The 13,744-nt window shown below is 40.2% G+C and overlaps 1 protein-coding gene across 1 annotated transcript in view; it reads left to right on the top strand.

The window, feature by feature from the left end:
* The window catches only part of ipo11 (importin 11), a 152,455-nt gene that overhangs the window by 79,894 nt on the left and 58,817 nt on the right, over positions 1–13,744 (top strand). Inside the window, exon 21 of the mRNA XM_032516504.1 lies at positions 3,547–3,623. Coding sequence (XP_032372395.1) covers positions 3,547–3,623 — 77 coding nt within the window. The remainder of the gene's footprint in view (positions 1–3,546; positions 3,624–13,744) is intronic.

Here is a 13,744-nt window from a genome sequence, read left to right as displayed (position 1 = left end):
GGTGTCACCGTCTGGCCACCACAGGAAGTCCACATCGTCTTTAGATAGTCTTACTTGATGGAGCGTTCGCTCGATGTCTCCCATCACTGGTTCCTGTCGGGATCTGAGGAGTACACCCAACAAGGTGTTTGTAAGGTCAGGACCCTGCAGCAGCTCAGAGTTCAGGGAAATTCCTTGAAATGAAGAGGTACAATCAAACACCACTCGTATTGTCTTTTTTTTCTTTTGTAGTAGACACTATGGTGAGGAATGTAACACAGTCTACCATCTTTCCGGGGAAGTTGTTCCTCTGGCACTCTTTCTGCATGCCCTTTCCTCAAGAAGCCATTATAGTCCTTCCGAAAGGCTTCATCTCTCTGGAATCTGCGGGCAAGACTTATTGCTCTTTGTTCTGCCACCATCCCGTTGTTTGGCATGCTGATGTTATCCTGACGGAATGGAAGTCGTATTTCACAGTGGCCGTCATTTCTTTTGACTGAGCTCTTCATTACATGAAAGAATTTCTTGTCTTCAAATTAGTTTTTTCATTGCAGGCCAACTCTGAGAAGTCCAGGTTGTATTGGTGTACAAGAAGCTCTTACAGCTTCACCACTGATATCTTATTGGACGTTATCCGAGGTCAACCGTGCTCATCCATAGATGCAGTACTGCCAAGAGGTCCATTTTGTAGTCCAACTTAGGCGTGTTAGGACTGCGTAAGGCCCCTCACCCTGGCTATTGATCACTCTGAGTGGCTCCTTTGCCTTTGGGACATTTGCACCGATCAATAGGCCTACTTCTGTTTTGATGGGTCTTAAGTGGACATTTTTTAGGTAAGGCTATCCTTTTATGTCCATCTCTGTAGGAATGTTCTCTTCAGTAGAAGGAATGGCAGTTTTTTTTTTTTTTTTTTTTTTTTTTTTTTTTAAATCTGTTTATTGATCCCCTATGGGGAAATTACAATTTACACTCTGTGTCCACACTTGGTTAGTTTACACACAGTCCTGAACTACACACACATGCTCAGGATCTACATGTAGTCGGTGGTTCTGTTTCTTGTTTGTGCCGCTGATGACACCATAGCAATTTGTGTTGCCGATGAAACTTTAGCGATGTTGTTGCTCCTGTTGTCTGAATCCAGCTTAACTGCTGGCTTTGGATTTCCTGGAGTCAAGTTCTCTATATGCAAGACAGTGGGGTGTTTCTTCTCACAGGAACGACACGTGAGAGGTTTCTTACAACCTTTACTCGTATGACCTTTGATCAAGCGGGCAAAGCTGAGTCCATTTTTCTTCAGCAGCTCAACTTTCTCCTTTTGGGGAATCTTGATTATCTCCATTTTTCCTTCGCACGCGCTTCTTTACAGAAAGCGCAAGGCTTGATGAAAGCGCCGAACGCTGTACGGATGATCAGCCATTTTGGGCTCATACCAGTCCAAAGATTCATTCATTCTCACATCCTCAGGCAGCAGTTTCTGAATAGATTCATGATAAATTCATTTTGCAGTCTTAGGAATTTATTTGCACCTTCATTAATACTGGTAACATCAGCACCCTCTTTCATCAGTGTTTTTATTTCATTTATTTTCCGTGTGCAGTGTGAAAGTTTCCCTCTTCGTGTTGCGTTGAGTGATTTGAACGCTTTCCTTTGTTGCATGCCGTCCATCTCAGTAAACCCAGCGTCAGTGACTCCACCTTCACTTTCTTTTGTCATTGTTACAGTTTTCGTTCTAAGCCTTTAATATTCGTTTGTACAGTTTTTTCCCAAGTACATCCAACAGCTTTTGTTTGAATATTCGTTAGTATTTTGCTAATTTTTGTTTATTTGAATTCCTTCATGCGCACAGCCATGCTTTATTTCCGTTTCAGTCAGTTTCAATCATTTAATTTGCTTTATCCTTTTATCTTTGGGCACCTTTTCATCGTGTAGACCTGTTACTTTTATTTTTTTTCTGCTCGTGATATTTTCATTCAAATCTGAGCGTCACATTTAAGGTATTCCTCTTTCCGTGTAAAGATGAAGATCCGCAGTGTGCATCCTATAGTTTTATTGAGTTTGTAGTTTATAGGTACTCTAATGGATTTATTTGTCTGCTTATCAAACACTTCTTTCATTCATTTGTCATTTTTGAATGTTTGATCATAACCAGGTTCAGAAAACTGCGCTTTCACTCGCTCATTGTACCGGTGAAATCAGATTCTGGCAGCAGACCAGATCATTCAAAAAAGACACTGACTCCGGTCTCATCCATTCATTTCCACGTTGACTGGCGTCCTTTCTCGCCTTCAGATGGACTATTTTTTTCAACTTAAATGTAGGAGCGATTAGTAAATCAACGCACATTTGGTCGTAGTGTCACAATGATCCATTTCTTTATTGCACAACTGCAACAGCAACATAAATAAACTTGTATTAAACATAAAGAAAAAAACGTTTGTCTCACAAAATGCGGTTGAAAAATAGTTTGTCTCAGCTCCATACAACTCAGTCTGCATTTCTCAGTATGGCTATGTTCAGAAGATTTAACTTTCCCACGCAGATTTGGGTTCCAAGACAAAACATTGTTTAAAAGCTTTAGGCAATTATTTAAAAAAAAATCAAACTTTCAAGATAATACACAGTCAAAGATCGTCAGTCAGATAGTGTTGTTGGCGGGACATTAAGTCAGACTCAGTGGTGAGTGAAACCAAGGCAGGGTAGCGGAAAGTAGCACACTTTTTAATTATATCAGCAATATAACATGCCCTACAGATATTTTGTAACCTGCCGGGCTAAAAAAAACGGGCTGATAATCAGCCAGGGTTGATAATGGGTCTATTGCTACTATTTTTTATTTTAAGGGCGTTTTCACACCTGTAGTTCAGTTGACTCGGTGCAATTCGATGGTGAAGTTGCATCATTGTTGAATTTTTCTTTTGGTTCTTTTTGCGTTCAAACTGCCCATGGTCAATTGCACCAAACAATGTAAACAAATGTCAAAGGGTCGAAACGGATAACGCGGACCAAACTGCTCAGGTGTGAAAGCAACCTAATGCATTAGCTTGTACTGTGCGGTCCTGTGAACTTTTACCATATGGCAAAGATAGGCAATTAACGGGGGCGTCATCTGCATTCGTAGAACACAACCGTTACACCTGTTGTGGTGCTGACTAAGAGCCATGAAATCCCTTTTTTCTATTTTGGATACATATGTGTAAAACTGTTGACATTGTCACTGTACTCACTGATTATTTAAACAATCATAGGATTTATTTAACATGTTTCTGTGAATTAGATTTTTCTCTACGTCAAACCAATACCATTGCTTTCCTCTGCCTCCTTATTTTTCCACCTTATTTTCCACCTTTCTGATGCACATGTTCTCTTCTTCACTCTGTCTTTGTAATTTTGTCCCCTTGTATTTCTCTTTCTATTTTATTTTGCCACCTTTAATCTAAATCTTTTTTACTCCTTTCTCACATCTCACCCCCATTTTCTGTTTTATTCTCTCCGTCTCATTCTCCCTCCTCCTTTCCTTTTACATTCCCTTCTGCCTGCTCATCTTATTTTCTCCCTCTCATCATGCAGGTTGGTGACTTTGGAGAACAGCCCAGCCATCACCCCGGAGCTGCTCAGAATTTTCCAGAACATGTCAGCTTTGCTGGGTGAGCTAACATGTGTTTTCTTTTTTTGTCTGTGTGTGTGATGTGTGTGCAAATGGGTTTGAATTTTGTCCCCCACTTCATGGCGTTTAGCATTAACATATACTGTACATTGAATTAGTGGTAGGAAATAACATCAATGAGCATGCTACGGCTTATGGCTTCCTGTGTAATAGGGATATTTGTTTGAGTGGGTATTGTTCAGAAGAGAGATGAAACATTTCACATCAAAACAGTCTGTGAGGTGAAAAATGGCTGAATAATCTAAAAAAAAATGAACCAGCATTATACAGTATGATCAAATACTTTCAAATCACAGAGAAGCTGAGAGAATGAGGACAGAAAGTTGATTCAATCCACGGACATGGTATTCATTTTCATAGTTTTATTACCACTTCTGGAAAGTGTAGCTTGCGAACATCACATTTGTGGCGTTGCAGTAGCTTTTAGGCATCAGGGCCACTACTCTGGGTCTGTAGGCATCTGTGACGGTGGCAGAATGAATGGAAGTGGCTGGATGATTTATCACAGGCCTGGAGCATTGGGACACCTCACTTGCTGTCACCACACACACACGCACGCGCACACATATACACACAAACATTTACACACACACACTTAAGTGTGATGATGAACAGTAATGATTTTGGTGCTTCTGCACATAACGAGTGAATCAGACTAATTTGAACACTACTGTAGCCTGACTGGGTTACTGGAGCATATGATCACTTATTGTGTAAATAAGGAATCCATGAGACACAGAACAGCAAGAGACTTACAAAGACCATCACGGATGGATAAAACCGAGAAGAAAGGACATGAAGAGAAGAAAGGGAAGATTATTAGCTGGTGTTAGAAGATGATGAATGGTTGATGATGGCAACAACATTAATGAAGATGAAGTGACAAATTGTAAAAAAAAAAAAGGTTAATCACTGAAGGTGTCCTTTGAGGAGCTTTTGACATGGATGTATGAAAGGAAAAGAGAGGCCCTTTTTCTAGATCTGAACAGAAAAGCTAAACCACAGGAAATTACCAAAATATGAGAAGTCGGTTTCCTACAATGCAGAACAACCAGTCATGTTAAATTTAAGATCAATCACAGGCAATTACAGGGGGCTTGAAGCTGACTAAAACAACGCTTGCAGCCAAGGCATGCTAAAGCCCAGCTTTGGCAAACTGTGCTTTTTTTTTTTTCTCAATCCAATTTTAGGTATGTGGGAAGGGGATGTCACTGTGACTCAACAGCTACAATGCTGAAACATTTCATAGAGCATTCATCTGTTTCTAAAAGCAAGGACGATAAACCTAGTGAAAATGAAACTAAAATAAAAGTTGATTGAAAAACACAAGTGCATTTATACACTCAGAAGTCTGACAGTGGGACCAGCAGAACGTCAGTCAATCAGACTAATATGAACACTACTGTAGCCTGATTGGGTTACTAGAGCATATGATCATTTATTGTGGATATAAGGAATCCATGAGACACAGAACAGAAAGGGACTTACAAAGACCATCACGGATGGATAAAACCGAGGGGGAAGGAAATAAATAGAATCAAGAAAAATGGAAGATTATAAGCAGGTGTTGGAAGAAAATGAATGATTTATGAAGTAATGGCAACAAAACAGATGAAGTGACAAATTGTATAAAAAGAAATTATAAGGTTATTCACTGGAGGTGTGCTCTGAGGAGCTTAATACATGGGTGGATGAAAAGATAAGAGATGCCCTTTTTCTAGATCTGAACATAAAAGCTAAACCAAAGGAAAGACCAAAAAATCAGAGTCAGCTTTATTTGCCAGGTATGAAAACACATACGAGGAATTTTGCTTTGGATCATCATCATTGCTCACAATGGGCTTACACATACAAAACAAACAATATATACGCACTATAAACAGAAACAATATAGACAGGTTGAGACTGTAGTGCAATGAAGAGTTCAAAGTATGCAGGAGTAAATTGTAATTATGATAGTTATTTTAATTATGGAGCATAGTGCAAAGGGTGCTGGAATAAATAGTATTTATTATATACAGTATGAACTGTCCTGAAATAGAGAATGATGAATGATGAATAAATAAGTGGCACCAGTAAACCGGTGCTGATTAGAGACAGTGGTGCGGGGTTAATGCACAGGAATTGAACCTGGCACTGACTAAGAAGTCAGCTGTTCATCAGAGTGATGGCTCGTGGAAAGAAGTTTTCCAAAACGCAGCACAGCCAGTCATGTTAAATAGGAGATCAATCACAGGCACTTACAGGGGGCTTGAAGGTGACAAAAACAACGTCTGCAGGCAAGAGCATGCAAAAGCCCAGCATTGGCAAACTGTGCTTTGTTTTTCAGTCCATATGTGGGATTAGGTATGTGGGAAGGGGTTGTCACTGTGACTCAACCGCGGAAAACATTGAAACATTTTATGGAGCATTCATCTGTTTTTACAAGCGAGAACGATAAACCTAGTGAAAATGAAAATAAAATAAAAGTTGATTGAAAAAACAAGTGCATTTATACACTCAGAGGTCTGACAGTCAGACTAGCAGAATGTCAGTCCCTAACATGGTTGATGACACACACACACACACACTTAAGTGTGATGATGAACAGTATTGATTTTGGTGCTTCTGCACATAACGAGTGAATCAGACTAATATGAACACTACTGTAGCATGATTGCGCTACTGGAGCATATGATCATGCATATGATAAGTTGATTGAAAAACACAAGTGCATTTATACACTCAGATGTCTGACGGTGGGACCAGCAGAACATCTGTCCCTAACATGATTGATGAAGATCTTTCATGTTATTAGTGCACACTGATCAGCTCCCATGTGTGTAAGGGGCTTGATTAATGATGGAATGAAGGAGGGGAGAATGAATGGAACACTGAAAAGAGGGTGTGAGATTGAGAGAAGATGGAGGGAAATTAAAGACAACCCTTTAAATTACAATACTTTAATAATTAAGGAAAGAAGTGGACAGATGAGGCAATGTAGGGTTAGAGGTTGACAGATGGAGTTGGAAACACAGAATCCAGAAAGGAAGGATGTGTAGAAAAGATGAGTTTAGTAGAAGTGAGGAGAGGGTATGGTTACAGGTCAGAACTGAACGCTGATCACAAAATAAGTGGAGAAACACTCTTGCATTTATTTACATATTTTAATGGGAAAAAACCTGAGAGGAAATCAACTTGGCTTTTGCCTTTTACTCTTTTCTTTTTCATCATTTTTGGCTGGTTTTCACCAGAACATTCAGGGATTCATTTATTTAGGCCGTGGAGAACAGTGGAGGGATGTGGGCCATTGAGAGGAATTTGGCCTGGCATGGTGTCGCAGCGTGCCAGGTGTGTGGCCTGGCCTGCCTGATAAAGAGCCCCGCTCCATCACTGCTGAACTGGAGCAGCAAATTCCCTAATTAGAATGTCAACAGCCTTGCCTTGGCTACATTGTTAGACTACCACTATGTCCTGTATCACTGCCACCACGCTCTGAACTAGGACATATTTCAGCTGTGTGTGCTGCACTGACTGGTGATGATGGAGAGTAAGCAGGGAAGTTTTTTTTTTCCTTTCTACAAGGAAAAATTACATCACACTAATTAGAGTGAGCATTTGAAGGAATTTCTCCCATCTAGCGTTAAGACCATATATCACAATCAACTCTCTTGCCCACGCTGTTCAAAGTACACATTACAGCTAGGGTAGCCTTCCCGCTTCAAAAAGCCGGTCTTTTCAATATTGCTAGTGCAGCCAAAGACATGTCAGACCATCCCCGCTAAGGTCAATGATACTGTAATGAGAGAGCTTTCAGTCTCACCTTTTGCCTGTGAAAGAATGTGGTCATGCAGTTAACTGCATGGGTAATGTACTCCATGGATCAATCTGGACGTCCCCTTCAGAAGGACACTCTTTTTTATTACAGGCTTCAACGAGAAGTAATCACTGATTACAGCTATCACAGGTGTGTGTGTGTGTGTGTGTGTGTGTGTGTGTGTGTGTGTGTGTGTGTGTGTGTGTGTGTGTGTGTGTGTGTGTGTGTGTGTGTGTGTGTGTGTGTGTGTGTGTGTGTGTGTGTGTGTGGTGTGGCGCGCATATATGAACTATTGTGTTTTAGCATCGACATCGCGATGTGCAGATGCATGATGTTGCGATTTTGACGCTAAAACCTTTTTGCTGCTTGATAGAAAAGTAAACTTCCACCGTTCTCATTTTCCATGATTATTACCGGTCAGCCCTTCCCCTTTAAGACAGGTAGCCATGTGGCTAACGTGTTTTATGTGATGTTAGTCCAACAGGGTTTGTTATGGAAAGTGAGGCGTTCTGTGTGTAGAAAAGTACCGTAGGCAGCAGCTGCTGCTGACACAGTGATGCGCATAGTTTTGATGGGTAGTCAGTGAAGCTATGGTAGTCAGTGTTTTATGTTTGCTGCAAATACAAATTAAATCACATGATTAATGCAACACAATTACAACGTCTCCCGGCCATTTCCCCCCGCAGAAAGCTGCTACCAGCCAGGCTAAAGCTAATATAGTTAGCCTAAAGAAACAAGCAGAAACCTGCTACCAGCCAGGCTAAAGCTAATATAGTTAGCCTAAAGAAACCAGCAGAAAGCTGCTACCAGCCAGGCTAAAGCTAATATAGTTAGCCTAAAGAAACAAGCAGAAAGCTGCTACCAGCCAGGCTAAAGCTAATATAGTTAGCCTAAAGAAACAAGCAGAAAGCTGCTACCAGCCAGGCTAAAGCTAATATAGTTAGCCTAAAAAACAAGGGGTGCGTCTGTCCCAACTTACGTTACAGTTTGGAGCCGTGACGCTGGAAACGTAACACTAATCTACTACAGAAGCCTTTGTTTGATCTAACGTAATTTCCACGGATTTCATTGTTCTTGGACACACAGAGTGTGTTGCTAGTGCGCGTGACGTGCAGGTCTGATCAATACATCAAACTAAGAAACTAACGAGCTGGCCCTTCTAGTCGACCACAACCTGACATTTATAGGAAGCAACATGCAGTCACTGTCATTCACGTTAGCCTGGATTGATTATTATATGAATACAATAATGTCACGCGAGTCAACCAGCGTATTTCTACCTAATTTCCCTCCAAAACCACTTCAGAAGAGTAACATTAGTCTCAGCGCTTCCTTCTTTGGTGTGTGTAAAGCGTTAAAGTTCAACAAAGAATGGTTCACATTAGAAAAGATCCTTTTTCATTTTTTCTTCTATGTAGATGCACTCCCCTACAAAACCACCGCAGTAGTCAAGAATGATTTATTATTTCCAAATACAGCTATTTATGTCATCTTTTAAAAATGACTTTTTCTTTTTTCATATCGCAATATACACTCACCGGCCACTTTATTAGGTACACCTGTCCAACTGCTCGTTAACACTTAATTTCTAAGCAGCCAATCACATGGCGGCAACTCAGTGCATTTAGGCATGTAGACATGGTCAAGAGAATCTCCTGCAGTTCAAACCGAGCATCAGTATGGGGAAGAAAGGTGATTTGAGTGACTTTGAACGTGGCATGATTGTTGGTGCCAGAAGGGCTGGTCTGAGTATTTCAGAAACTGCTAATCTACTGGGATTTTCACGCACAACCATCTCTAAGGTTTACAGAGAATGGTCCGAAAAAGAAAAAACATCCAGTGAGCGGCAGTTCTGTGGGCGGAAATGCCTTGTTGATGCCAGAGGTCAGAGGAGAATGGCCAGACTGGTTTGAGCTGATAGAAGGGCAACAGTGACTCAAATAACCACCCGTTACAACCAAGGTGGGCAGAAGAGCATCTCTGAACGCACAGTACGTCGAACTTTGAGGCAGATGGGCTACAGCAGCAGAAGACCACATCGGGTGCCACTCCTTTCAGCTAAGAACAGGAAACTGAGACTACAATTTGCACAAGCTCATCGAAATTGGACAATAGAAGATTGGAAAAACGTTGCCTGGTCTGATGAGTCTCGATTTCTGCTGCGACAGTCGGATGGTAGGGTCAGAATTTGGCGTCTACAACATGAAAGCATGGATCCATCCTGCCTTGTATCAACGGTTCAGGCTGGTGGTGGTGGTGTCATGGTGTGGGGAATATTTTCTTGGCACTCTTTGGGCCCCTTGGTACCAATTGAGCATCGTTGCAACGCCACAGCCTACCTGAGTATTGTTGCTGACCATGTCCATCCCTTTATGACCATAATGTACCCAACTTCTGATGGCTACTTTCAGCAGGATAATGCGCCATGTCATAAAGCTGGAATCATCACAGACTGGTTTCTTGAACATGACAATGAGTTCGCTGTACTCAAATGGCCTCCACAGTCAGCAGATCTCAATCCAATAGAGCATCTTTGGGATGTGGTGGAACGGGAGATTCGCATCATGGATGTGCAGCCGACAAATCTGCGGCAACTGTGTGATGCCATCATGTCAATATGGACCAAACTCCCTGAGGAATGCTTCCAGCACCTTGTTGAATCTATGCCATGAAGAATTGAGGCAGTTCTGAAGGCAAAAGGGGGTCCAACCCGTTACTAGCATGGGGTACCTAATAAAGTGGCCGGTGAGTGTATATCGCAGGGGAAAAAATATCTCAATGTAAGATAGATATATATATATATACATACATACATACATACATACACACACACACACACACACACACACACACACACACACACACACACACACACACACACACACACACACACACACACACACACACACATATCTGTGTGCGTGTGTATATATATATGTATATATATATATATATATATGTGTGTGTGTGTATGTATATATATGTGTGTGTGTGTATGTATATATATGTGTGTGTGTGTATGTATATATATGTGTGTGTGTATGTATATATATGTGTGTGTGTGTATGTATATATATATATATATATATATATGTGTGTGTGTATATATGTATATAAGTATATGCATGTGTATGTATATGTCTATATGTGTGTATATATATGTGTATATGTATGTGTATATGTATGTGTGTGTGTATGTATATATATATATATGTGTATGTATATGTGTGTGTGTATATATGTATATAAGTATATGCATGTGTATGTATATGTCTATATGTGTGTATATATATATATATATGTGTATATGTATGTGTATATGTGTATGTATGTATGTATATGTATATATGTATGTATATATGCATATATATGTGTATATATATATATGTATATATATGTATCATTGTATATTGTAAGTACGTGCATTTATTTAAAGTTTGATATCATAATGATCCGTGATCATTGTGTTGATGCATTTAAACCTCCATCCTAGAGCTTTACTCAGCTCACACCTTTTGTATCTGGCTGTCTTGTAACAGACACTGTATGTCCTTGTTGCTCATCATAGATTGCAGTACAGTTTGTGGCAGTACTTTTTTTTTTTTACATAAAATGCAAAAATTGTTTGGGAGATAGATGGGGGGGGGACCTACAGTTTCAGCAGTGTCCACAACAACCATTAGAGGCACTTCAGAGACCATTATCACCGTCAGATGTCGGGCTCATTTTCCTGGCGATGTTGATAACCGAAGCGGATTGTACAGCACATGCCCAGGGCTATAAAGGATGGACTGACTAAGGCTTAATCAGTGCTTTAGCAGCTGTTTTTGTGACTATTTGATTATAGGGGATGATTGTGTGTGTGTGTGTGTGTGTGTGTGTTGTGTGTGTGTGCCCTCTCTCTCTCTCTCCTCTCTCTCTCTCTCTCTCTCCTCTCTCTCTCTCTCTCTCTCTCTTCTCTCGCTTTCTCTCTCCCCCTCCCCACGTAGAGGGGGCGGTTGTGTCCTCACTCGCCTTGTAAAAATGTAATTGCTTTTGTAGTACTGGTTTTGCAAAATAGGCTTTTCTGTTGTACAATAATACTCTACAGGTGTTTCTAACATTGTGTCAGTGGCCATTTACATGCAGGGAAGAGCAAAATGTATATATATTTTTTTTTATATAATCCAATCTCATCCAAATTGAACCTAAACTGTTTTTTTAATGTTTATTGATTTAGTTAAAAATGTAAGTAATAAAACCTGTTTCTCAAAACCGGAAGTCTTTCTTTGCCAGAGGGCGGAGGGTCTGGCTACTCCACATAGCATTCGGTGATGGGAGGAAAATGTTTATTTATTTAAAAACCATCACCATTTTCTCGCCTTGGGAGAAAAGCCTCGGTGCCGCTGCAAAATAGACTTGGAAGGAACTTGTTTTTTTGGAACGTGTACGATTTAAACGTTTTAGTCGCGCACCAGAAAACTCGGATTGGTAAAATAGCCCAGCTAGCTGTCTGGATTTACCCTGCAGAGATCTGAGAAAAAGTTAACCATAGTCCTCAGAAGTCGACCGGAGTTTAAAATGCCAACACAAAGGAAGCCCAAGGCAACGGATATTTGGCCTAAATGAGTTAAATCGGGCGGATTTGGAAGTGGAAGTGGAACGTCTAGGACATAGACCAAGTGTATGGCTCCTAAAAGAAACTTTTATCTGTGATTCAGGATCAGTTTTAATTAAGTAAGTAAGTCAACTTTATTTATATAGCACCTTTCACAGACAAGAGGGGTCACAAAGGGCTTTACAGTAAAACAAATAAAAAACAACACCAGCCATATTGCTAGTTAAAGGCTTGTCTAAACTATGTGTCTTCAGGTGTTTTTAAAAAGTTTTCACAGAATCCAAGGCTCGCAAGGCTAAAGGAAGAAAGTTCCATAAAAATAAAATAAAATTGTACTTCTAGTAAAACTACTATTAACAAATATTGTCTTTATCTCAATTGAGATAACACACAGTATATGTTTAGGGAATGCAATCAGTCTCTACTAGAACACAATTCAAAATGGAAGTGTGATCCGTTTTTTGTTACCAATCCACTATGTGATCATTCTTATCTTGGAAAAAACATTAGTGGTCATATCCAGAATAATGTTTGGAATTGAGTCAGGAATACATGTTTATCACCGAAAATAAGTTATGGTCGTTGATTTTCAGGTAGAAAAAATGTAACTTGTACCATTTTTCTTCTTGTAGAAATTTGAAATGGGTCAATTTGAGCCGAATCCCATACAAGGGTTAAGCTCCGAAGCCGTACAGGTTGCGGTCCTGTTTCTTCAGATCATAATCACTAAATAAGAAAAAGACGAAGAAATTAAGTAAGTAAAAACAAAACAATATAAATAAAAAATATATAAAAAATACAGGCAAGCCTAGTCTGTAGTGCACATGCAAGTTTAGTACACATTTTTCCAACTGAAACTATCCAACCAAGAATTTTTACTACACTGATTCTTACTAAAACCAGCATCAACAGGCAATTGTATGTTGTTGTTTTTTTAAGTTTCATCTTCTTGGGAAAGATGGATTTTAGGAGAGACCTATTTTCTGTGTTTTTTGCCCCCATTGTCTCCTTCCAGGCAGCGCGGCAACGGTTATGTTTAGGGTCAAGGTTAGGGTTCGCTGCCTGGAAGGTGACGTTGGAGGCAAAAAACACCATCGAGCCCTATTTTCTTCACTCCTGGTCAGACGTTTTCTCCCGGGGCTCTTCCTACCGAGGTCATTCTTCATTTCAAATTCACCTTTTTGTCCTATTTGTCAGTCCAGGCTCATGTAGTTTCCCTGCTATCTGGAGTAGCTTTTTTTTTATCTGCGCCTGGGGTGTTGGCTTGTAGCTCAATCATAATTGTTTGTCTCATTCTGGGCTCGAGGAGTCGTACTAGTGGCATCTCATCTTTGTAAGATGTTGATCAGCTGTCGCCAGAGGGTTTGCTGTGAGAGCTGTTCAGGCATATGTCACCAGCTGAAGGCCACCAGTGGTTGAAAGCCTCCTCCTCTTAAGGACTCTGTTTTTAGTTTCAGTTACACAGTCTGGATCAAGGCAGATGACTAATGCTTTTAGCTCCCATGCTTTATGATATGAAGATATTTATTACTTTTAAATCCAACCTAAATGCTTGTTTGAAATCGGCACTATTAGGGCTGTGCAATTAATTGAATTTCGGTTTCGATTTCGGCTCCCAACGATTACCAAAATAGTACAATCGAGTAAAAACGATAATTTTGCCATGTTCTGTTTCCTAATTTCCTCGTGTGTTCTGAATGGCGCGCGC

Source organism: Etheostoma spectabile, chromosome 5 (assembly GCF_008692095.1).
Source record: "Etheostoma spectabile isolate EspeVRDwgs_2016 chromosome 5, UIUC_Espe_1.0, whole genome shotgun sequence".
Classification (NCBI taxonomy): Eukaryota; Metazoa; Chordata; class Actinopteri; order Perciformes; family Percidae; genus Etheostoma; species Etheostoma spectabile.
This window is presented reverse-complemented; position numbering and strand designations above follow the sequence as displayed.